Raw genomic sequence first — 24,309 nt, forward strand, 5'->3', positions numbered from 1 at the left:
TGGGGACCACCACCCCGGTCTGCCAGTCCAGGGGTGCTGCCCCTGATCTCCACGCAACATTGTAGAGGCGTGTCAACCAGGACAGCCCTACAACGTCCAGAGCCTTCAGGAACTCGGGGCGGACCTCATCAACACCAGGGGCTCTGCCACCGAGGAGTTGTTTAACTGCCTCAGTGACCTCGACCCCAGAAATTGGCGGGTCATTCCCCTCATTCCCAGACTCTGCTTCCTCCTCGGAAGACGTGTCAGTGGGATTAAGGAGGTCCTCGAAGTATTCCTTCCACCGTCTGACAATTTTCTCAGTCGATGTCAGCAGCGCACCGCCAGCACTATACACAGTGCAGGTAGAGCACCGCTTTCCCCTCCTGAGACGCCTGACGGTTTGCCAGAATCTCTTCGAGGCAGTCCGAAAGTCTTTTTCCATGGCCTCTCCGAACTCCTCCCACACCCGAGTTTTTGCTTCAGCCACTGCCCGAGCCGCATTCCGCTTGGCCTGTCGATACCTGTCAGCTGCCTCTGGAGTCCCACAGGCTAACCAAGCCCGATAGGACTCCTCCTTCAGCCTGGTGGCTCCCTTCACCTCTGGTGTCCACCATTTGGTTCGGGGATTACCACCACGGCAGGCACCAACCACCTTGCGGCCGCAGCTCAATGCAGCAGCTTCGGCAATGGAGACACTGAACATGGTCCATTCGGACTCAATGTCCCCAGTCTCCCTCGGAATGTTGTTGAAGCTCTGCCGGAGGTGTGCGTTGAAGATCTCGCGGACTGGGGCCTCTGCTAGACGTTCCCAGCACACCCTCACTACACGTTTAGGTGCACCGGGTCTGTCCAGCGTCCTCCCCCGCCACCTGATCCAACTCACCACCAGGTGGTGATCAGTTGACAGCTCAGCCCCTCTCTTTACCCGAGTGTCCAGAACATGTGGTCGCAGGTCTGGTGATACGATTACAAAATCGATCATCGATCTGCGGCCTAGAGCATCCTGGTGCCACGTGCACTTATGGACACTCTTATGTTCGAACAAGGTGTTCGTTATGGCCAAACTGTGATTTGCACAGAAGTCCAATAACAAAACACCACTCGGGTTCAGATCAGGGAGGCCGTTCCTCCCAATCACGCCCCTCCAGGTCTCGCTGTCGTTACCCACGTGAGCATTGAAGTCTCCCAGCAGGACAACAGAGTCTCCAGGTGGGGCACCTTCCAGCACCCCCCCAGGGACTCTAAGAAGGCTGGGTACTCTGAACTGCCACTCGGCGCATAAGCGCAGATGACAGTCAGGACCCGTTCCCCGACCCTGAGGCGCAGGGAACAAACCCTCTCATCCACCGGGAAAAACCCCAACGTACCGGCAGCAAGCCGGGGGGATATTAGAATACCCACCCCAGCCCGCCGCCTCTCACCAGGGGCAACTCCAGACTGAGACAGAGTCCAGCCCCTCTCCAGGAGACTAGTTCCAGAGCCCAAGCCATGCGTAGAGGTGAGCCCGACTATATCTAGCCGGTACCTCTCAACCTCACGCACTAACTCAGGCTCCTTCCCCACCAGAGAGGTGACATTCCATGTCCCTATTGCCAGTCTTGGCAGCCGGGGATCGGTCCGCCAGGGCCTCCGCTCCTGGCCGCCGCCCGACACACAATGCACCCGACCCCTATGGCGCCTCCTGCGGGTGGTGGGCCTGCGGGAGGATGGGCCCATGTCTCCTCTTCGGGCTGTGCCCGGCCGGGCCCCATGGACTAAGGCCCGGCCACCAGACGCTCGCCCTCGGGCATCCTCCCGGGCCTGGCTCCAGGGCGGGGCCCCGGTAACCCTATCCCGGGCAGGGTAAACTGTTCCCTCGATGTTCTTTTCATAAGGGTCTTCTGAATCGCTCTTTGTCTGGTCCCTCACCCAGGACCAATTTGCCATGGGAGACCCTACCAGGGGGCAAAAGCCCCCAGACAACATAGCCCCTGGGATCCCTGTGACACACAAACCCCTCCACCACGATAAGGTAGCGATTCACGGAGAGGAGTATAATATAAGAAGAGTAAAAAAACAAATATACACTTTAGGACTCAGGGTAAAGGGATCAATGACAATTTAAAATTTTAATCATCAAACTGTAAAATATAAAGTCTCACACACAACCTGTCGAAAGGGGAGGGGCCTGCTGCTTCCAAATAGAGCACATTTCATTCATAATGATGTAAATCCAAGCCCATTATGTATTCATGATTTGAATCCTGGGTTGTGCGAAATCCCAGAAATAAACCCTCGCCAAAGTGAATCTGTGAACTAAGGTGTAGGTCGCCACTGATGCTGGGTGTCACCAAATAGGTAACTAACTTGTGTCAAACAGGCAGCACTTGGATAAAGTGATGGATTAAAGCTGCAGACAGCAGTGACAGCAGCACCTCAGTGAGGCGCGCTGCACAGGAAGTGTGCCGGGGCTCAGTCGTTGGGATGTCTTGCGTCCTTCTAATTTGATTTTGTTTAAAACAAAATTACATCTAAAATTCAAAAGGGCCGTCTGCCCATCCATCACCACCAGGGTGTACAGTGGGGCAAAAAAGTATTTAGTCAGCCACCGATTGTGCAAGTGCCCCCACCTAAAATGATGACAGAGGCCAGTAATTTGCACCAGAGGTACACGTCAACTGTGAGAGACAGAATGTGAAAAAAAAATCCATGAATACACATGGTAGGATTTGTAAAGAATTTATTCGTAAATCAGGGTGGCAAATAAGTATTTGGTCACCTCAAACATGGAAAATCTCTGGCTCCCACAGACCTGTAACGTCTTCTGTAAGACGCTTTTCTGTCCCCCACTCATTACCTGTATGAATGGCACCTGTTCGAACTCATCATCTGTATAAAAGACACCTGTCCACAGCCTCAAACAGTCAGACTCCAAACTCCGCCATGGCCAAGACCAAAGAGCTCTCGAAGGACACCAGGAAAAGTATTGTAGACCTGCACCAGGCTGGGAAGAGTGAATCTACAATAGGCAAGCAGCTTGGTGTGAAAAAATCAACTGTGGGAGCAATCATCAGAAAATGGAAGACATACAAGACCACTGATAATCTCCCACGATCTGGGGCTCCACGCAAGATCTCATCCCGTGGGGTCAAAATGATCATGAGAACGGTGAGCAAAGATCCCAGAACCACACGGGGGGACCTGGTGAATGACCTGCAGAGAGCTGGGACCAAAGTAACAAAGGTCACCATCAGTAACACACTAAAACGGCAGGGAATCAGATCCCGCAGTGCCAGACGTGTTCCGCTGCTGAAGCCAGTGCATGTCCAGGCCCGTCTGAAGTTTGCCAGAGAGCACATGGATGATACAGCAGAGGATTGGGAGAATGTCATGTGGTCAGATGAAACCAAAGTAGAACTTTTTGGTATAAACTCAACCCGTTGTGTTTGGAGGACGAAGAATACTGAGTTGCATCCCAAGAACACCATACCTACTGTGAAGCATGGGGGTGGAAACATCATGCTATGGGGCTGTTTTTCTGCCAAGGGGACAGGACGACTGATCCGTGTTAAGGACAGAATGAATGGGGCCATGTATCATGAGATTTTGAGCCAAAACCTCCTTCCATCAGTGAGAACTTTGAAGATGAAACGCGGCTGGGTCTTCCAACATGACAATGATCCAAAACACACCGCCCGGGCGACAAAGGAGTGGCTCCGTAAGAAGCATTTGAAAGTCCTGGAGTGGCCTAGCCAGTCTCCAGACCTCAACCCCATAGAAAATCTGTGGCGGGAGTTGAAAGTCCGTGTTGCTCGGCGACAGCCCCAAAACATCACTGCTCTCGAGAAGATCTGCATGGAGGAATGGGCCAAAATACCAGCTACTGTGTGTGCAAACCTGGTAAAGACCTATAGTAAACGTTTGACCTCTGTTATTGCCAACAAAGGTTATGTTACAAAGTATTGAGTTGTATTTTTGTTATTGACTAAATACTTTTTTGCCCCACTGTACCTACAAATGAGAACTCAAACGTTGAACAGAAAAGCCTCATCGTGGTGTTAGGTCTGTTCAGACTACTATTGAGATGGATACAGTGGAGCTGTGAAGAGGAGTTTAGCAGCAGGCATCATTTTGACCTCCTCATTTTAGTTAGCTTGTTCATTTTAATCAGATTTCTCTAATGTAAAGTAAGCTTTGACACTGTTTTTAGGTTTGTGATTAGTTGTTATCATTTAGGTCATTTCATTTCCAATGGTAAACAATAACCAACAACAGCTAACAGGGAAAAAAAGGAATTTTTACAGAACAAAAACATGAGTTTTGGATAAGATGTGTCGTTAGTTATGCTAAAATACAGATGGTATAAGACATTTTAAAACTGGCCTCCCAGCTGCCTACAAAACCCGTTCATCATCTCGTCCACATCTGCGTCCGATCGCCTCGGCCTGTCATCCGCCGTCCACGCTGCTGTGTTCTGGATTTGACTCTTTATTTGGTGGGATTAGCTCTCCACACTGTGGATTCTCTGCTAGGATCCCCCACAGCTCAGAACGGCCGGTGGTCCATGTGTTCAGTCACACGCTCTGCTTCGGCTCATCTTTTATTGAACTACAGTCCTCTGTGTATTTAGCTAGCTAGCTCTGGCTCATGTCAGAGCAGCCTCTTATCAAAATGTGTGTTCCTAGGCAACCCAACATCAGTGAATTTACATTGTATTTTACATTAATTTCTGTGGAGTCAAAACAACGTCATAAACATGTTGTTTTTGTTTTATTTCTTTTGATCTGAGTCTGAGGTGAAAAGTCTGGCATGAAATATGAGATGATGCGGTTTCAGTTTAGTCACAGGATTGTTAAAATACCAAGCGGTCAGAGGGCCCTTTGTTTGAATGGCACAGACATGGTGGAGAGGCGACCTGTGACCCTTTCCACACGACTGGCATAAAAACAGTTGCTATGAAAGAGTAAATAGTTTTTACAGACTGAAAACTTTTTTGTAGTCCCTCATTTTAACATGGAGGCCTACGGTCAAACTGAGTGGACAGCTGCGAGCTTTGGCACTTTCACCGCCTCACTTTTGACCTCGTGCCTTAATAGATCATCAGTTTTAGGATTGTGTGTGTTGTCTCTGCAGCCGAGGAGGACGAGGACAAAGAAGACGATTTCCGTGCTCCTCTGTACAAGACGGTGGAGATCAGAGGGATCCAGGTCAGGATGAAGTGGTGTTCAACCTGCCGCTTCTACAGGCCGCCACGCTGCTCCCACTGTTCTGTCTGCGACAACTGTGTTGAGGTGTGCCCAAACTCACATGTTTGACTTTATACATTTACTCATTTATTCTTCATATGAACAGTCTCTGAATGTTGCACGCTGAGTAAGCCTGCAGTATGAAGTTCACTGGCCACACACAGCCCAGTTTGACCTGAAACAGTCTTAAACAGTAAATCATTGTATGCGTCTGTGTTTAGTGAACCGTGTCTTTGTAAGTTAGCTGGTCTAAAACACACGTGCTCTGTGATTTTTCACACTTGGGCGGCTGGTTTTGGCATGTCATTATCATCATTGTTATAATTCTTTACATGTGTTTAGAAGACGTAACTGAAGGAAATGTCTGTTGGTCTGCAGCTCTCCTGTTAGTTTATGATGGAAGGAGGAGTATCAGTGTTGATGGGTGCAAACGAGTTGGACAGCCTGTAGTCATCCTTTGAATAACACAGTACTCCAGCTCAAGTACAACCTGTAACAGGACTTTACTGCAGTTTTGAACCTGAGCATGTTTCTGTATCTACTCCTTACTTACACTCATGTGTAGCCTAACTGTAGCTGATGCTAATCCAGTGAAAATGGTCTTGATGGGCCTCTAAGGCTACATGCATATTTGCTAATGGTTTCCACAGAATGGCTGCCTCGTGTCCATCATCAGGCAAGACGGCAGCGACGCACCTATATCTGTTCGATGTCTCAGAGGCATGACTCTAAACTCGGTGTAAAATCTTAAATGGCCTGACATGTTCACACTGCAGCCTTCTACTGCAGAGGACAAGCTGAAGATGATGATGATGGCACCTCTCGTCCCGATTGCAGTTTAAATATTTAGAGGTATCATTGCAGGTGTGTCGACATGTCGTTTGAGCTGAAGTTCTTAAGTAACTGTGTGTGGAACAGAACCTGACGATGAATCGCTTGTTAAAAGCCAGGAAACAGTATTTGGGCACACCAGTGTGTTGTGGTGTGCTGACTTCCTAAATCCACTGATCGACTCATGTCTGAGTGTCAGCTGCATGTTTTTCCCCCGTTGGCAGAGAGCTGCAGTGAAACATGCAGCTAGCAGCGTTCCACGTTAAACCAGCACTCGCTGTCTCTTTCTCCAGTTACAATGACAAACAGGAGAAAATCACACTGTCCTTAATTCAGTAAAGAACTGGTTGCCAGGCTAAAATCAAATATGGCTGACCTTGGGATTGTGTGCTCTGTGCAAGTGTGTATGTGTAACCCCACCCAGGAAATGGCATGCTGTCAGATGCCAACACACAGTTACCACACAGTCTTTTACAGGGTTTCCATGATAGAACACTGCAGACCGTCCCAGGCTGTTCTTCACTGTACATTTGTCTGAATCCCTGGATGAAAATACTGTGTGACAAATAAGGAGGCGACATGTTTTATTTTAATGTTTCAGATACAAAGGATAATCTACGCTGCTCATCTGCAGCAGTCCAGGTGTTGGATCCGTGTCTGTATCAGCAGATGACCAAAGATCTCTGATCTCAGGACTACACAGTTGTTGATATTGTGACCTTCCTCTAAACATGCAGCTGTACAATATTTCAAGCCTCTTCTCTTGGGATCACTCGGGAGAGTTGTAATCAGAGTATTCTGTTGAAAGTATGTCACATTCCCAACCTGCACCATGCTGCTAACTCAGACTGCAGATGACACTTCTGTATATCTGTTGAGGACTTAATGAGGTTAGACTGGAAAGGTGGTGCATGGAAATAATGCTTCTTAATGGCTGCATTCATATTTCAGCCTCCTCTGACAGTATCTTAAATGTACCCCTCACTCTGCAGGACTTCGACCATCACTGTCCGTGGGTGAACAACTGCATCGGCAGGAGAAACTACCGCTACTTCTTTCTCTTCCTGCTGTCTCTGACAGCCCACATCATGGCTGTGTTTGGCTTTGGGCTGCTCTTCATCCTCTACCATCGGCAGAACATTGACCGCCTGCATGCCATTGTCACGTATCCTTTCATGTCCCGTGGATCTGGTACTCTGTTTTACAAGTTACTGTCAAGTTGTTTAAATGAGGGACTCCTTTTTTTCCCCACTGTGGTGTGGGAAGATTTCTAAGAAAAGATGGCTCCAACCCCACCCAATCTAATCTTTGAATTTTAAGGGGTTGTTTGAGAATAAAAACGCACGATATAAACGCATTAATCTGCATAAACAGGCCTAGGACAAGAGTACATTCTGGCTTTGCTCTCCCCACACGTCACATGTTGTTTTGCACCACCTGCTGTCATGGTGGCATGTCCATCACTGCTCCCATAGGCCTTGATCTGTTGAAAGTGATGTTTAAGATGCTAAGATCCTTGACTCCCCCGTGCTCTCAGGCTCGCTGTAATGTGTGTCGCAGGCCTGTTCTTCATCCCTGTCGCTGGTCTCACTGGCTTCCACATAGTCCTTGTGGCTAGAGGCAGGACAACCAATGAACAAGTAAGTAGAAGTCAGTGTTCCACACATGTACACCAGGAACCCAGGAGTTTGCTGATTCAGTTCAGGTCAGTGTTATTTATATAGTGCCAATTTCTAACAACAGTTGTTTAAAGACACCTTATATTAGGTACAGATCACAGACAGAGAACCCCAAATATTAGACAACCCCACAGTGACAGTGGGAAGAAAAAACATCCTCTTTGGTTATCCTTCAAATGGTCCTCACATCCTACTGAATGTGCTGATTTGAAAGTGGTTACATGTTAACAGCCATTTAATACACACACACACACTTTGCATTCTACGCTTATATTCTCTATGTAAGTTTTTGTGATGCGTCTGTCTCCAGGTAACGGGCAAGTTCAGAGGAGGTGTTAACCCTTTCACCAGTGGCTGTTGGAAGAATGTCTCTCATGTCCTCTGCAGCTCACAGGCACCCAGGTACGTTTGCTTCCCCCTTTTATTTGACTCTGTCAGGTGTCGAGAGCATTACACTCCCTTTAACTCAGTGGTTCCCAAACTTTTTTTGCCAGGCCCCCCTTTATTTAACAAGAAAAATGTTATGGATGTTATGGATGTAATGGAGGATGGAACAAACCATCCTCCAAACACACACACCCATATTTTGCTCCATTGCGGTTTATTTCACACCTCAAACATTTAGTAAACAATTAAGCAAATACAAGTAAACGGCAATAAATTACAGGTAGTAATAAAATAAACTACTAACTCTTTTACGCTGCGTCCACACCTACACGGGTATTTTTGAAAACTCAGCTGTTTCTATGCGTTTGGGCCTTTCGTCAACACGTAAACGGCGTTGCGATCAACAAAAACGGAGATTATTTAAAACTCCTTTTTTTGCGTTTACGTGTGGACGAGGAATACAGAGTTCGTCACGCAACGTCAAAGGTATGTGCCTCTTTTCACGTCACGCTGTGCGCCACGTTATTGTTTACATGAGATGAATTGCAGAATGGCAGATAGAGACAAAATACTGTTAATCTGACTATCTGCAGTTTTTACACGCTTACATACACACACGCAGTTACTGTCCCTCTATTTAGAAAGGCAGAGGCTCACGGTGTAATTATTTTACATATAGTTGTTTTTTTTCCTGTATAATAATATTCAACATTGCTGTCAATACATTTTTCAAAAAATGCCTCTCTGTGCAAAATGGGTTTAAACACAAAAACAGCTGTGGGATACTGTTTGTTCATGATTTGGAGAGCCCAGCGCTGCTCCCCACGCAGGGAAACTAATTCTGCAGGGGAGACCTACCTTGGCACTTGTGCAGGTGAAGCCAAAGGGAAGATATGCTTCACCATATTTTCTAGTCTTTGGCTTGGAAGGAAGTTGGTTTGCAAACATATTTGGCGATGCTTCATCTCATGCTTTGCGTTTATGTGGGAGCCCCGTCAAAAACCTGTCCACAGTGTCCAAGCGCTCTTTTCCTTTTTTCTTTTCATACCGCGCCCCCGCTGCAATGGCTCTGCCCCACACTTTGGAAACCTCTGCTTTAACACATCACACTTCCTGGTTTTAAAAATAATTTCTTAAAACTTGACACTGAATAGTGTAATAACAGAAACAGCTGGTGAGAAACTAAACAATGTGTGAGTTGTTGCTTTGGTGTTAGTGTTGAACACTAAAGTGATCAGATGAGGGATTAAGAAGAATTTGGATTTGATACTAATCAATTTTATACAATAGGATAAAAATAGAATACAAATGCTTCAGTTGTATATAGCATTTGTATTCTATTTTTATCCTATTGTATATTTTATTCTCTTTATTCTACTGTATATAGTATTTTATTCTATTCTGTACAGTTGTGTACAGTATTTTATTCTTATTGTATTCTTTTTGCTTCATAACTTTTGCACTGTCCACTTCCTGCTGTGACAAAACAAATTTCCCACGTGTGGGACTAATAAAGGTTATCTTATCTTATCTTATCTTATCTTATCTTATCTTAGCACTGTGCTGTATTTAGGAGAACAAACAAATAAATCTTTGATATATATATATACGTATACATACATATACATATATATGTGTGTATATAAAAAAAGGGTGCTGCTCACTTAATGTGTCACTGCATTGGAAATGGCTTGGACTGTTTAATAGTGGGAGGAGTTACTGATGTGAATACTCTCTGCAGGTATCTGGGCAGGAAAAAGTGTGCACAGAGTGTGAGTTTGCGGCCTCCTTTTCTTCGGCCACAGCTGACAGAGGCCCAGCTGGCTGCAAAGATACTGGACAATGGCATACAGGGAGATCTGCACAGGGTAAGAGGCACAGGAAGGGTGCTTGTGAAGCTTTGCTAAACTGCCACAAACTGCGCTGTGCTGGCTGGCTGCTTCAGCCTGCCACTAATAAACAAGTGTTATGCAAGGGCGTTGTGCTTCTCATTCAAATCTGCACTTGATAAGTTTGCATATAGGCAGGTCCAGATGGCAGCGAGAGCTTTAAAAGCTGTTTGAAATTCAACAGGCAGAAATCCTGTAAGGTCACAGCAGTAAAAACCCAACCACATCCATCAGCCCAACAGCCTGCGTGCTGCAGAGCTAAGGATGCAAAAACGGGATCCCATTTATTGAGTTGGGGTTTTTATCGTTTGCTACACCTTCTTCTGGGTGTCTTTTGTATTTTATCTTATCTGTTTTTTTTGTTTTGTTTTGTTTTTTTGTTGCTGTAAGAATCGGAGCAATCGTGCATCTCGTACCGCCACGAGAAGCACGATTGTTGGTGGCGGTAGTCCCAGGACCAGATGGTGAATACTGGAGGTGGAGGGAGCTGTCAGGCTGAGTGAGGAATCTTATTGGGTTTGTTAGCCTGTGGGAGTCCACAGGCAGCTGACAGGTACTGGCAGGCCAAGTGGAGTGTGGCTCTGGCAGTGGCTGAAGCCAGTTGTCATGAGCCATTCAACAAGCCATTGTCACAGACTCTCTTCATAGTTTTTATGGAGAGCCTGGGCGTAGTCAAGTGGTGAAGGATCTCTACAATGTTGGCCTCAAGATGTTATCTTTGCTTTTAGTGGATGATGAGGTTCTTTTGGCTGGTGGTGACCTCCAGTTTGCACCGGAGTAGTTTGTTGCTGAGTGTAAAGCGGAGGGAATGACAACAGGAACCCCCAAGTCCATGACCATGGGTCTCAGCCTGGAACGCCCACTCCGGGTCAGCGATGAGTTACTGCCCCAAGTGGAGGAGTTCAAGTATCTCGAGTCCACAAGTGAGGAGAGAGTGCAACACAAGATTTACAGACAGATTGGGGCGGTGTCTTCAGTGATGGAGATGCTGTACAAATCTGTTGTGGTGAAGCGAGAGATGAGCATGAAAGGGAAGCTGTCAATTTACCACAGCCTCTGTTTAGTGACCGCAGGAATGAGGTTGTGGATCTGAGTGTCAGAAATGAGTTTCCCGTCAAGAGTCGCTGCTCCACTACATGGAAAGGAGCCAGCTGAGGTTGTTTGGACTTCTGACTAGGATGCCCCCTAGGTGAGGTATTCCAGGCATGTCCTACTAGAGGAGGCCTCGCTGTAGAGATTATATCACTTGGCTGGCTTGGGAACATCTCGGTGTCCCCCTGGATGAGCTAGAGGAGGTGGCTGGGGTGAGGGAAGTCTGAGTTTCTCTGCTGCGACTGTTGCCCCTGTGACCCGAACCACAGCAGGTAATGGATGGATGGATAATTTGTTCTTTCACTTAGTCTTTGACCTTTGTCTCTGCCTGTGTTACAGTCGGGAACATTTTCATTTAAGTTGGACATGGACAAACTTTATGTAAAGTTTCTTACAGCCTCACACCACCCAGCAAAAGTCCATCTGGGTCTGACCCCAGGCTTCTTTCTAATTTTAATTTCGGATTAGGTTACAAAATGTCTATATCTCAGCAACGGATGGGTAATTCTGTGACTTTCTTTCTCCAATTCTTGCATGTTGTTTCTTCTTTCCAGTCAAAGTCCAGTCTGGAAATGATGGAGAGCCAGTCCTGTGATGCTGAGCCACCACCACCTCCTAAACCAGAGCTCCGCTACCCAGGAATTACCAGAGGAAACACAGAGGGTGATTTGCTCTTACTCTGTCTGCTGCACTTCAGTTTGTCTGCTTCCTGTTCAACATATAGTTGCATACAAAGGTTTGAGAACCCATCCTCAAATAATTTAATGTTTATCGTCATCGGGAGGCTTGTGATTAGTACTGTTGCCTCACACCACGAGGGTCCTGGGTTCAAATCCCTGCGGCTGCGTGGATACGCTGTCATGTGTGAGATTACGTTAATTAGTGATTTTGGGTGTGGAGATGAGTAGCTGTCTGTCTCTGTTGACAGCTGGGATAGGCTCCAGTATCCCCACCTCCCTGCCAGTACTCTGAACAGTCCCACAAGCAGCAGTTGTAAGATGGCATGTCTTACTTCATAGTGTCATTAAAAACAGCAGCTGTGTTGCAGCCACACCTGCACTAATATGATGGAGTCTCTAAATTCATTGTCAGAGGTTTGAGCTTTGAAACAAGCCCTGGTGACTGATGCAGTTAAAATACTGAATAAGCAAAAATGCCCGTGGAGTTTGATCCAAAGAACACAAATGTAACTTATAGGGCCAAAGTACAATCCATCCAAGCTCATCAGGCTTTGTGTTGCAGACACTGGCACACTGATAGACGAAAGGTTCAGTTGAATCCTTGTGAACAGCGGAAGCAGACGTCACAGCATCTCTGTAAATGAATAGAAGGTTAAAAACAAGAGGAGAAGGATCCTAAACGCACCTCAAGAAGACCTCACACACCTCTGATCTAAGAATATTGGAAAGTCTTTGGCCAGACTTCAAAGCAGTGCATGCAGGACACCCCAAGACCCTTTTGCAGGAAGGATGGACTAAAGTCTCACAAAACCTGAGAGACTCTTAGCTGTCAGAAGAAGCTGTGCTAGTATGAATCATGCAGGGTGTCCAAACATAAAGAGCATGTTGGAAACGTTGTATCTCTGCATTAGCTCACCTATTGCTCTTCTATGCTAACGGTGCTCAGTGCACATAAAGAGATTCTGTGCTCATTTTGTTTGTTTCTCTTCCCACCTCCCAGAGTGCAGTTTGCTAAATAAGGCCCCTCCCACTCCCACTATGTACAAATACAGGCCCACGTACAGCCCTGGCAAGAACCACACGGCGCTCACACATGCTTACGCCAACCAGGTAATGCACGCAGAATACAAGAGTATGTGCTATGTGTCAGGTTGGACTTCCATTTGTCCCTGCTTCTGCTTCTTTGATCATTTTTTAATCTAACATCTCCATTTCTGTTTTGTTTTTTATTTTTGTTTCTCCTTTTGATTTCCTGTCGGCCATCTTGGTTTGGTTTCTCAGTGGCTTTCTGTTGATCAGTAAGTGATTGTGCTGAAAGCAGTTTCCTCCTCTTATCTTCCTTTTAACTTGGTTTCCTGTCTCCTTCAATTTGCACTGGACGTGGCTGAAATACTGTAATGAAACCACTGAAAACAGCCTTCATGACTCAGTCTCAGCGGCGTTCTTTGAACACAGTGAGATATAAACGTGAAGCAATCAGGACTGCTATAAATACACTGGTTCTACTCAGTATTTGTGCCCATGTCTGGTTCATGTCACTCCACTCCTCAGTTTGTTTTCTTTGTTAGTTCTCCTTCCTGGTTAGAACTGTGTCTTGTAGCCCTTTTCCATTACTTGGGGTTCCAAGTGATCCGAAAATGTGATGTCACCAGACTGCATGCCAACGATTGGCCAGTCAGGGACATCACTCGATGCGTCATGCGAGCAACTCCTGCCATTTTTAAAACACAGTAGTGGGGACATGCAGAGTGTGACACAAAGCCACACACTCGAGCTGTGTCCCAAAACGTAGGCTGCATCCTCCTGAGGCCGCATTTGTAGACTGATTACGTCACAGCGACTCGCCGAAGGCTGTCCAAATTCGTTGACTCCTCCGAATGCAGCCGACAAATGCGTCCTCCTTTTCCAAAGATTTGAAGGATGGGTCAGGTGTGTCCTTCGTGGCTCACCATATCCCAGAATTCATAGCGCGGCCCAGCCAATTCCAGTTTCCAACAATGGCGGGCACTACTAAGTTTTAAAATTACTCTTATTAATCTTTCTGGGTCACAAAATAAACTTTTAACATATTTTCAGGCGAGAAAGTAGCTGTGTAAACTTCAAATATCTGCTCGGTTTATCAAGATATCGCATATTTGCAAAAGTGCGCCGGCGTTTTCGGAGACGTCTGTTACCCACCAACTCGATAGCTAGCTGGGAGCTCGAGGGTCACTAGAGCCGCCGAGAACGGCGGACTCCCGGCTTCATCATCAGACCCCCACGGTCTTTCGCTACTCAGGTTAATCGTAATATATAAGTCACTCGGATAACTTCAAATGTTATTGTTTGGCTTTTTCAGTGTTTTATTTGTTCGTGACTAAATCGGTTTGGCTGAGATCAAAGTTATTATATTAGACTAGATTAAATAAAACTTTATTAATCCCCCGGGTGGGTTCCTCCGGGATTTTCACACAGCTGACTAAACGTCAAACAACAAAACTGAAAACTGATTAAACAGTGAGACGGTCGAGAGTTTACGCCAGTGTCCTGTTATGTTTTAGATAGCAAGGAGCAGACGGCTGAGTTTATTAAACTCCACCGACACAGCGGTGACGCAGATCTGAAGGCTAGACCGTCCAATTTCACAGCCTCGCACTTTAGGCCTTCTCGGTCTTTGAAGGATGTGGCCTAGGTTTTGGGACACAGCTTGAGCCTTGACGTGTTCCTTTGTTGTGGTGTTCATGTCGCATACAAATGACATCACAAGATCTTTGGCTGCGTCGTTATACCGACCCCCCCGCCCGTTGGGTGGCAGTCGTAATAGTTCGAGTCACATCGAGACGATCCAAGTAGGTACTAATGGAAAAAGGGTTTGAGTGACTATGGTTGTAGCTCTGTACGATTCCCCTTTAGTGTTTAAATATCAGAGTAAATACAGCGAACGCCATCATTTGACCATCTCAGAAATTATTATGGAAGACGATCTGAAACGTTACTGAAACATGCCGAGTCAGCAGTTTAAAGCTGTATGTGTACAAACCAAAGCACAGCGCAGGAAGCTCCAAATACAGTGCACAATAGAAGGATCCAGAAAGTCTGATAAACACTGGCATCATTATAATAATGAACATTATGATGATGGAGCTGTCGCCAAGTTGATCGTCTGGAAAATCAGGGTTGCTACTGCTGCAAAGAGCAGTTTGATAAATGGGCTGGTTCTTTTAATAACTGTGCTTTTTCACTCTGAGTACTTAGAGCACTCTCCTATTAAGTGCTCTTAACCTAACATGCACACACACACACTGATGGATACACTGGGGGATACTTGTGAAAGCAGACTAGAGTCAAACCACCGGCCTTCCACTTAGATGACCCACCCCTGACTAATCACCATTAGTTAGGGGTGGCTGTTGTGTCAGGCTGTCACCACTAGAGTGCAGTATGACTTTAATCTTCCCTCATGTGCTCAGCTTCTTCTTGTTTCTTTTTCCTCCCTCTGCCTCCCTTCACCTTCCCTCTTCTCTCTCCTCTCCCCTCTGGCTCCTCCAGTTAAGTCGAGGGGAGAGCGTCGGCAGTGCCAGGGACTCTTCCTCCTCCACCTCTTCCCTCCTCCAGGCCAGCCAGCAGCCTGGTTTCCGCTCGCAGCCCAGCCTTGATCGGAGGGAAACGTCGTCTGAAAGAGTGGGAGGGGGAGGAGGAGGAGAGAGGAGGGAGGTGGGGCGAGAGGGGGAGGAGGAGGAGGGGCATTCCTGGCTATTCTCTGGGCGGGCGCTCCTACCCCTCCTTCTCCGACCCCACCGTCCTGTCTGGAGTGGCGTCGCGATCTTCCAGCTCCACGCACACCTCGGCGGGCACCGTCCACATCTCCGAGGCCACCACCGCCTCCGCCAGCTTCAAGAGCTTAGCCAATCAGACACCCCCGCCCCACCACCCGTCTCGCAACGGGAGCCTGTCTTACGACAGCTTGCTAGCAGGCGGCGATGAGTTTGACAAAGGAGTGGGCGTGAGCTCGGCGGCCCCCGACGTCTCCGGTGGGAGACCCTGCACGCCAGCGGCGGGTGGTGGCTACAGCTCCCCTTCCTGTCGTCACAGCAGAGAGAGGCTGAGATGCAGTCCCAGTCAACCCAGTCACCCCACCACCACCACCGTTCTTCTCACCACCACCACCCCTTCCTCCATCACTCCTCATCCTCCACGTCTTCCTCCCCACCACCTCCACCAGAGAGGGAGCGCCTGCTGGGCGAGCCCCACCTACCTGTCGCGCCTGCCGGTCAAACCTCCTCTGCTCCACCGCCCTCACACCACCACCACCATCACCACCACCACCACCATTCCCACCACCACCATCACCACTCCTCGTCCTCTTCCTCCACCTCTCGTCCTCCACGCTTTGCTGCCCCTCACGCAGCTCCCCACCACGCCTACCCCTATCGCACCCGTTCGACTGACACGCCTCTGGGCTCCTCCTCCACCACGCATCCTCCCCGCTCCCCACACCCCCCACCTCTGGGCAAGTCGCTCTCTTATTCAAGTGCAGCTGCCGCCGAAATGCAGTACCGGCTGGTCCGCAAGGCCTCGGCGTCGGCCGGAGCAAACGCAGCAGGGGTAGGAGGAGGTGGAGGAGGAGGCGGAGGGATGGGAGGAGGAGGAATCCAAGTGCCGAAGTGAGTATGAGTTTCAGCTTTTGTCGGGACGATTGGTTTGACACTGAAAAAGCGCCTGCTCGCCTGAAACCTGACTACCTGATTGACTGCTCCTCCTGCTCCTGCTCCTCCTCTTCCCTTCTCTCTTCCTCCTCCTCATCCTGCCAGACTTCCTGTGAGTTTCTCATTCTTCTCCCTTTGCTCGTCTTCCATCCATCTGTTGTGCGTTGTTTGTTGTCTTGTGCGTTATTGCCACCATCTGTTTGGTCACTATGATTTGACGTGCAGTGATGATGATTTTAATCAAACTGAGGAGCCCAGTGTTTGTGGGAGAAGTTTGGCTCGAGCTTTTTACTGCTCCTCTCCTCGGTTTAACCACACAGGAAGTGAAACCTGAAGTAAAAGGAGAGGTGAAACTTTTCCTCCCACAGTCCTGATGAGTGAGCAGCAGCACAGTGTTGCTGTTAAACTGAGGCTCAGTCTGACCTTTGCATGATGACGTTTTCAGTTTTTCTGTCGCGTCTCTCATTCCTGTTCTCTTCCATCCTGCTCGCTGTGTTGTGTACACGTACTCCACCCCTGTATACTGCCAAGGTGTTTCTGTAACTATACGATTATTAAAGAAAGTGAAAAGCATGATTCACCGTTTGTAAACTACTGAACTCTGTGTACATACCAGTATACTAAAGCTAGCTTGTGTAGCCCTGGTTTGGGTTGACTTGATGTGAACTGTAGCGTCGACATGACTGGAGAACATGGCTGAGGGTAGCACCGCCCACCGCCAGTATTTTCATACACAGGGCCAATCAGCATAAACACTTGTTATTGTCACCGACGGCAACGCAACAGCCCAACTGTGTGTCCATGTTCACTCAACGCACGCCGTAACTACACCCACTTCCACTCTGACTTGACAGATTCTTTTCCACCGATCAAAACGATCCAATCATTCCTTCATCTCCAATGTTTAAGACAAAATGTGTTAAAATCTAAATGTAGTAAATGGTGACATCCATCCAAATGTAGACGAGCTTCAGTGATAAAATTAGCAGGAGAGCTAACATGGCTAACACGGTGCAGCTCGCAGTTTTCAGTAAAATTGTCCTTTTCTGTCTTTTCCTAAAATCAGGGATGAGCTGATGCAGATGAAATCTCTGAGTCGGATTAATGGAGGTCAGCCCTTCTCCTCAACTTCCACCTCCTCCTGCTCCGCCCCTTCCTCTCCCTCTCACCCAGTCAACGCGTCTGCCCCGCCCAGAGTAGCCTGTCCCAGCCCAGCACTGATGCGGAGTCCTGCCCACAAGCCCCAAGGCAGCGGGGTGAAGAAGGTGACGGGTGTCGGGGGCACCACCTATGAGATTTCAGTCTGACTGGCAGTCAGCCTCCAGCTCCAGGACCAGTGACACTAAGTGGACGTAGCACTACGTCTTTATGCCCGCTAAGGAACAAATTCAGATTTTACCCAACAAAACAGCTTCCTGCTGTGGACCTGGACACCTGGACCTTACTTCTCATTGGCTGTGTGACTGAGCAGCCCCTCCAGTAGAAACCTGGACTAAAGTGAGGCAGAATCCGAGGCGCTGCGCTAGAAAAGACTAGTTCTTGGTCCAAACAGACCCCACGTTGCTCACTTCTGCTTAGGTCTGTGTGTGGCATTGTACAAGCATAGCAGCGAAAAGGCGTTAGCACTGCCAGGGATAGGGGCGGGGTCCACTCTGGAACAGGTCTGGACTCGAGCTGTGTTTACCTGACGTTTGTTGCCTCTCTCTTTTTAGACCTCATCAGTTTCACACTTGTATTCAGATCATGAAACTGTGGAACCCAGAGGGCTCCCTTTAGGACAGGTGATGAGTCACACCAGGGGGGAGTGCAGGTAAACCATGCTTTTACCAGCAGCATCCACCTGATGGAGCACAGTCAGATGGCACTGGACCACAGGAGGGGGTGTGTGTGTGTGTGTGTGTGTGTAATCCTGAACCCAGTCAAAGGGAGCTGTTAGCGGCCCTGTACCATTCTGCTTCGATGATGATGAACTCTGACTGCATTCCTGTTGGAGGAAAGAAAAGTGTAAGATTTGAAGGGGGAGGGGGAACGAGCAGACTTCTCTCTCTGCTGCATTTGTTGATTTATTCCTAGATGTGAATATGATTCCATGTTTGTACAGGATGATGTGATTTTTAAATGTGGTTTCCTGTTTTTAAAAAAAAAAAAAAAAAAAAAAAAAAAGTGGACTGCAGCATGCACTACTCCAACACGCCCCTGTAGGCCGCCATGTTTGGCTGCAGACGCACAGGTCATTCCATCTGAAGTCATCACATTTGATTGGCTTAAAAATGGTTTAAAATGGGAAACATGTACTGATTGTAAATGCAATCTGCAAATAGTCATGTGGATATTTCATTTAAAGCAAAGGCCCATCCGTTCACTTTCAGACCTTTTACTCTCACTGTCAGATGTGAGTCAGCGTTTGAACGTGAATCTCTCCAAAGTGTCGAAAGAAAACAGTCTGACCATGAAACTGAATCAGGATCAATCTGTACCTTCAGGTGACTGCTGTTGTGATTTGGTGCTGTAGAAATAAAACTGGACTGAGCTGAAACACCAGGAAGCTCTCAGTGTGTAGTTGGAAAAATTGCAGAAGACTAGTGACAGTTTGACAGTAATGCAAAATAAAACATGTAGAATACTTTGGACAAAAAGATCAGCAGATGCGCTGATACAAATTTAACCAGTTACCATATGGTACTCAAATTATAACCTTTCTTTTTAATATCAGCATATGTTTCTCGTCCCAAAGTCTCACAGCTGAAGACAATTTTTCAAGCTACAGAAAAATGTAGCAAAGGGAGAGGAATGAAAACAGGACGTATACACATTAGAGTGTGTGAGTGTGTGTGTGTGTGTGGTGATTTCAGATGGAACGACCACGTGTTCTCTGAACAAACTAAAGCGAATCTGGAAACTGTTTTAACTTGTCGTTGTTAAAGATGGGACAGGATTTTGTGGAAAATGAGCGAATGCCTTGAAAATGCAAGTGTTGTCCTTTTTTTTATTTCACCTATTTAAATTGACCTTGTTTTATATGAATTTCTATGGAAATCTAGCTATTGCTAAATATTGCAGAGTTTTTAATATTGACCCAGAAGAGGTTGTGTTTGCCATTGTGTCAGTTTGAGCCTCTGGATAAAACCATTAAAGCAGCACCTCCCATTGCTTCAGGCTGATGCTTCACAAACATGTTCCAGTTCACAGGATCGCCTCTCGCTGCAGCACGACTCTCTGAGATGACAAAGTACACACATTCTGTATTCAGGTAGAACAGTAGTACAGATACTTCTGTAAAAAAATGTACTGGCTGAACGTCTTTAGTCGAGTACAAGGGAAAAAGTACTCGCAGTAAGAAAGGATCTCCTTGAAGGAAAATTCAAGGAGATCCTTTTTATGCACAGATAACTGGACCTGCTGCTATATTGATATTGATCACTACACACTTTATACACTTTTCTCAGACAGGCATGAACATTTTCACACTTTTGTCTTTTGTTTAAACACTCAAAGTTAAAACCTTCGTAGAAAAATAAGTCCAGTATTACAGAATAAAACCAAAGTCTCCGGCAGGAGCCTTTGACGGTGCAAAATGTTTCGTCGATATTGTTGTTTGTTGGGAAGAAAACTTACAAACATACAGTACAGCACAGAGTCACACTGCTAGGATCGAAGATTTATGTAAATTTGACAAGCTGAACGTATTCTGTACTGTACAGGAGACACGGCACCAGATTGATTGACAATGGTCTACAGCCAATCAGGACGCAGAACACAATGCGCTATACATAAATAAATAAAGAAGCATGCAAAACTGCACAAGAGAAATCCGCGAAACAGCGAGGGCGAACCGTGTTACAGTGAGGGACCACTGTACTTAGTTTTTCAGGACAGTTTTTCAAAATATAAAACTACATAATTTATCAAAATGTATCATATACAGATTAAATATGTGATTAATGCATCAAATGTAACCTCTACATCTGTTTTTGTGCAGTTTGTGGCAGGATGTGTTGCTAGCTAAAGCTCCAGCTGATGAATTTCCAGGGAGAGAAAAGAGTGTACGCTAACTTCATTTACAAACATGGATTAGCACTGCTCGGTCACAGTAACTTGATAAACCACCCACTTTACCCCCTGAGCATGAAGGCATAAAACCTAAAGTGATGAGCCTGTTTTAAAAACGTAAGGAGTGCAAAGTGCAGATATTTGACTTAAATACAGGAACTAAGTATTTGTACTTAAGTACTTTAGTACAAATACTTCAAAATACTAGTTCCCACCTCTGTGATTTATGTCCCAGTGATATTATATTATATTTGGTGTTTTCTGCAGGTGCTTTATTGGAGCTGTTAGCTACTATACATAGGAAATGATGTTAATGAGATCTCACACCAGAACGCTAAAGTTGCAGAACAAACAGGTGAACGTGGATCACGACGAGTTCATCACTGAGACCAAGAACTTTCATACATGAAGTCTGTGAAGGTTCTCAGTCATCCAGCTCATTGTAGTCCAAGGAGCTGGGAAAGAAAAGCATCTGGACTTTTTAAAATTTCCTTGAAGACGTTTTATCCAAGAAGCTTCTTCAGCTCTACGAGTAATTGGTGGGAGTGTCCCCAAGAGGGACATGGACCCCCTGTTGATCCTCTGCCTAATCACACGAGCCAAGGTGTGAAAACAGGTGTGGGTCACAATCAGCCAAGGTTTCAAGTGAACTCAGGTTTTCAGACATTCAGTCCTGGTCAACGAGCACTGAAATCCTTTATCAAATCCAACAGTGTGGTCTGACAGAGGGAATGGAGGCAACTAAAGGAAGTAGCATATAAGCAGTAATAGCAGGAAGTAACTGTGTGAACATGAAGTTTTTACCTGCATGGTGACTCTTCATTTGCTTTCTTGGAAGCAAAAACAAAACTGCTCTCTGCTCCTGGAAACTGGGTTCAGTCAGCCATCTGAATGAAGCAGCAGAAGAAGAGTGAGACGAGGCAGGAAGGATGGAGAGCAGGGCCAGCTGCCTGGAACAGTCCTACTGGTACAATGGATATTGAGGACACATGGACTAATACTGAACTCCACACTTCATACACTTTCTAACTTGTATACACCTGTGCTCACCAACGATTACCTGAGCAATGGGCATGACACGAAAAATCACCTGGAAACATGCTGAGGCAAAACAGAGCACGTAAAGTCAGCAGGAGGGTCTTCTGATGTGAGGCCACTTCAGAATGATTTCTTACCTACAACTGCAGCTGCTGACAGTTTGAACCAAAGATTTGTTGCATTTAAGTCAGTAATGTTGGGGATTTTATTGAAACTGGAGTTATTTTGAACACAGGATCAGATTTTGATCCATCATGCAATCCCATCTAGAAGGAATCTGATTGGTACGAGTTTCATTTTGCAGCATGAAAATGATCCCAAACACACTGCCCATGCAGCAAAAGTATATCTGGATAGAAAAACACACCATATTACAGCAGGACCTGAACATTATTGAACCAGTGTGGGATCAGCTTGACAAAGAACAGAACAAAAGATTCATTCAAAGAGCTTTGAAGACCCCTGAAAGAAAGCTGCCTCAGAGATTTCAAAGTTGAACAATAAAGGTGGTAACATCATTTGAAGGCACTGCTATGCAGATGATACCCATCTCTATCCATCTGTCCATGAAGTCAGAAAACACATATCAGTTAGTTCAACGGCACAAATGTCTTAAAGACATAAAGATCTGGATAAATCCTGCTCCTCACACACAAGGTCTTAAATAATCAGGCCCCATCTTATCTTAATGACCTTGTAGTACCATATCACCCTATTAGAGCACTTCGCTCTCACACTGCAGGCCTACTTGTTGTTCCTAGAGTATTTAAAAGTAGAATGGGAGGCAGAGCCTTCAGTTTTCAGGCCCCTCTTCTGTGGAACCAGCTTCCAGTTTGGATTCAGGAGACAGACACCCATGATGCACTGAGAGTTTCTTCTTCACTCACTATGTGTTAACAGACCTCTCTGCATTGAATCATATCTGTTATTAATCTCTGTCTCTCTTCCACAGCATGTCTTTATCCTGTCTTCCTTCTCTCACCCCAACCGGTCGCAGCAGATGGCCCCGCCCCTCCCTGAGCCTGGTTCTGCCGGAGGTTTCTTCCTGTTAAAAGGGAGTTTTTCCTTCCCACTGTCGCCAAAGTGCTTGCTCATATGGGGTCATATGATTGTTGGGTTTTTCTCTGTATGTGTTAATGTAGGGTCTACCTTACAGTATAAAGCGCCTTGAGGCGACTGTTGTTGTGATTTGGGGCTGTATAAATAAAACTAAATTCCTAATTTTTTCAGTGAATGTTCATAAATACTGTTACAAAGTTTACCTGTTTCACATTTCATTGCTCAATTCTAACATCTACCCTAACCAGAATTTCAGCAGAATTTTTAATTTAATTAAAACATTTTAAATTTCAATTTCAGCAGTATTAACTTCAGCTTATTGTGCAGCTCTCCGCAACAGTCCCATTTTCTCATTTTGCCCCCATTAGCAATGTAACTGCCCCTGCCTGATGTCGCCTACACTGTAGAGGTCACCTGACTAAAACATGATCCACTAGCTAATCGTTAAGAATGACACATCCGCACCTTAATATGTGTGTATACATGCAACAAGCGTGGCTTGTGAACAGATTTTTTAAAGCTAGGGAACTTATAAAATCAATGAAGGCAACTCAGCCCAAAGTAGCTGAAAAGTTCAATATGAGTCTTTCTAATGGACATGGTTAATTGGTTTTTCTCATTCATCTTAATTTTCTATAAGCTTAATTAGCTATATTCATTTAACCACAGACGAAACATCTTCTGCAGATAATTGGGCTGCACAAAGACACCCTGGCACAGAGTTCCAGATCAAAACTATCAGCAACTTAATTTGTCAGTATGTCACTGTGAGGGTGGTGACCAAAATCCGAGCTAAAAGTCCGACTCGTGTTTACAGGAAGGAGGACTACAGCGCTTCATGTGCACATGGTCTTTACTGCATGAACAGCAAACAGGCCAGACTTTTCTGAATGAAATGTAACACGCCACAGAGATGAAACATGGACATGTATCATAAACCAAGCAGGTTTTGTAACAACAGGTTGAATCAGGAACGAACGTCTGTAAAACTACAGTGTGCTTACTGAATGTAAAAAAGGAAAAACATCAAACGTGTCAAAAAATTGGTTCACTATGTAACAAATAACAAGGTTTGTAACAAAGACATGAATGCAGCGATGTTAGTAACACAGATGATCCTCAGTCTGCGGAAACACGCTCATTTTATCACCATGGAGTCCAGGGCTCGGCCAATCAATGTGTAGGACACATCTGACATCATCTGGGTGAGAAGTGCAGAGGTTCCTGGATCCACCAGCTGTGTTTCCACACTCTGTTAGTCACTGTGTGCAGTTTCTCAACTCGGGGCTCAACACCCCCGCTGAGACCCGTAGATATGAAGTTTGTGGACAAGATGGATATAATCCACACTTTCCTCACGGATGAGACTGGCCAAACAAGTGACTCTCCCCTCCATGGAGCATCCCAATTATTGATCATTATTAGATTTTTGTTTTTAGAAAAGAAAATGTATTTGAGGCTCTCCACAGACTTATCACATGGCTCTTCGTTTATCAGAATGTTTAAGTCATCAATTACATGTTAAGACAGAAACCGAAGCCTTCTCTGTTTGAAAGTAAAATTCAATGATGGGTGGATAAAACACAGCAGGGTTTATAAACCTACATTCAATGGCAACTACACACAAATAACACAATGAAGGAGGAAGAAAGAAATGAAACTCCTGTTGAACGAACCCCAAACTTTAGCTTGACTCTGCTACTTTCTTTGCA

At 46.0% G+C, this 24,309-nt stretch overlaps 1 protein-coding gene across 1 annotated transcript in view; it reads left to right on the forward strand.

Annotated features, from left to right (window-relative positions):
• Nucleotides 1-19,600, forward strand: part of zdhhc5a (zDHHC palmitoyltransferase 5a) — a 35,579-nt gene extending 15,979 nt beyond the window's left edge. The window contains 11 exon segments of the mRNA XM_013267315.3: nucleotides 5,095-5,252; nucleotides 7,031-7,203; nucleotides 7,576-7,678; nucleotides 8,028-8,119; nucleotides 9,846-9,972; nucleotides 11,640-11,748; nucleotides 12,766-12,875; nucleotides 15,294-15,476; nucleotides 15,478-15,814; nucleotides 15,817-16,408; nucleotides 17,517-19,600. Coding sequence (XP_013122769.2) covers nucleotides 5,095-5,252; nucleotides 7,031-7,203; nucleotides 7,576-7,678; nucleotides 8,028-8,119; nucleotides 9,846-9,972; nucleotides 11,640-11,748; nucleotides 12,766-12,875; nucleotides 15,294-15,476; nucleotides 15,478-15,814; nucleotides 15,817-16,408; nucleotides 17,517-17,757 — 2,225 coding nt within the window. The 3' untranslated portion in view covers nucleotides 17,758-19,600.
• Nucleotides 19,601-24,309: the final 4,709 nt, after the last annotated feature.

This window comes from Oreochromis niloticus, linkage group LG6 (assembly GCF_001858045.2).
Source record: "Oreochromis niloticus isolate F11D_XX linkage group LG6, O_niloticus_UMD_NMBU, whole genome shotgun sequence".
Lineage (NCBI taxonomy): Eukaryota > Metazoa > Chordata > Actinopteri > Cichliformes > Cichlidae > Oreochromis > Oreochromis niloticus.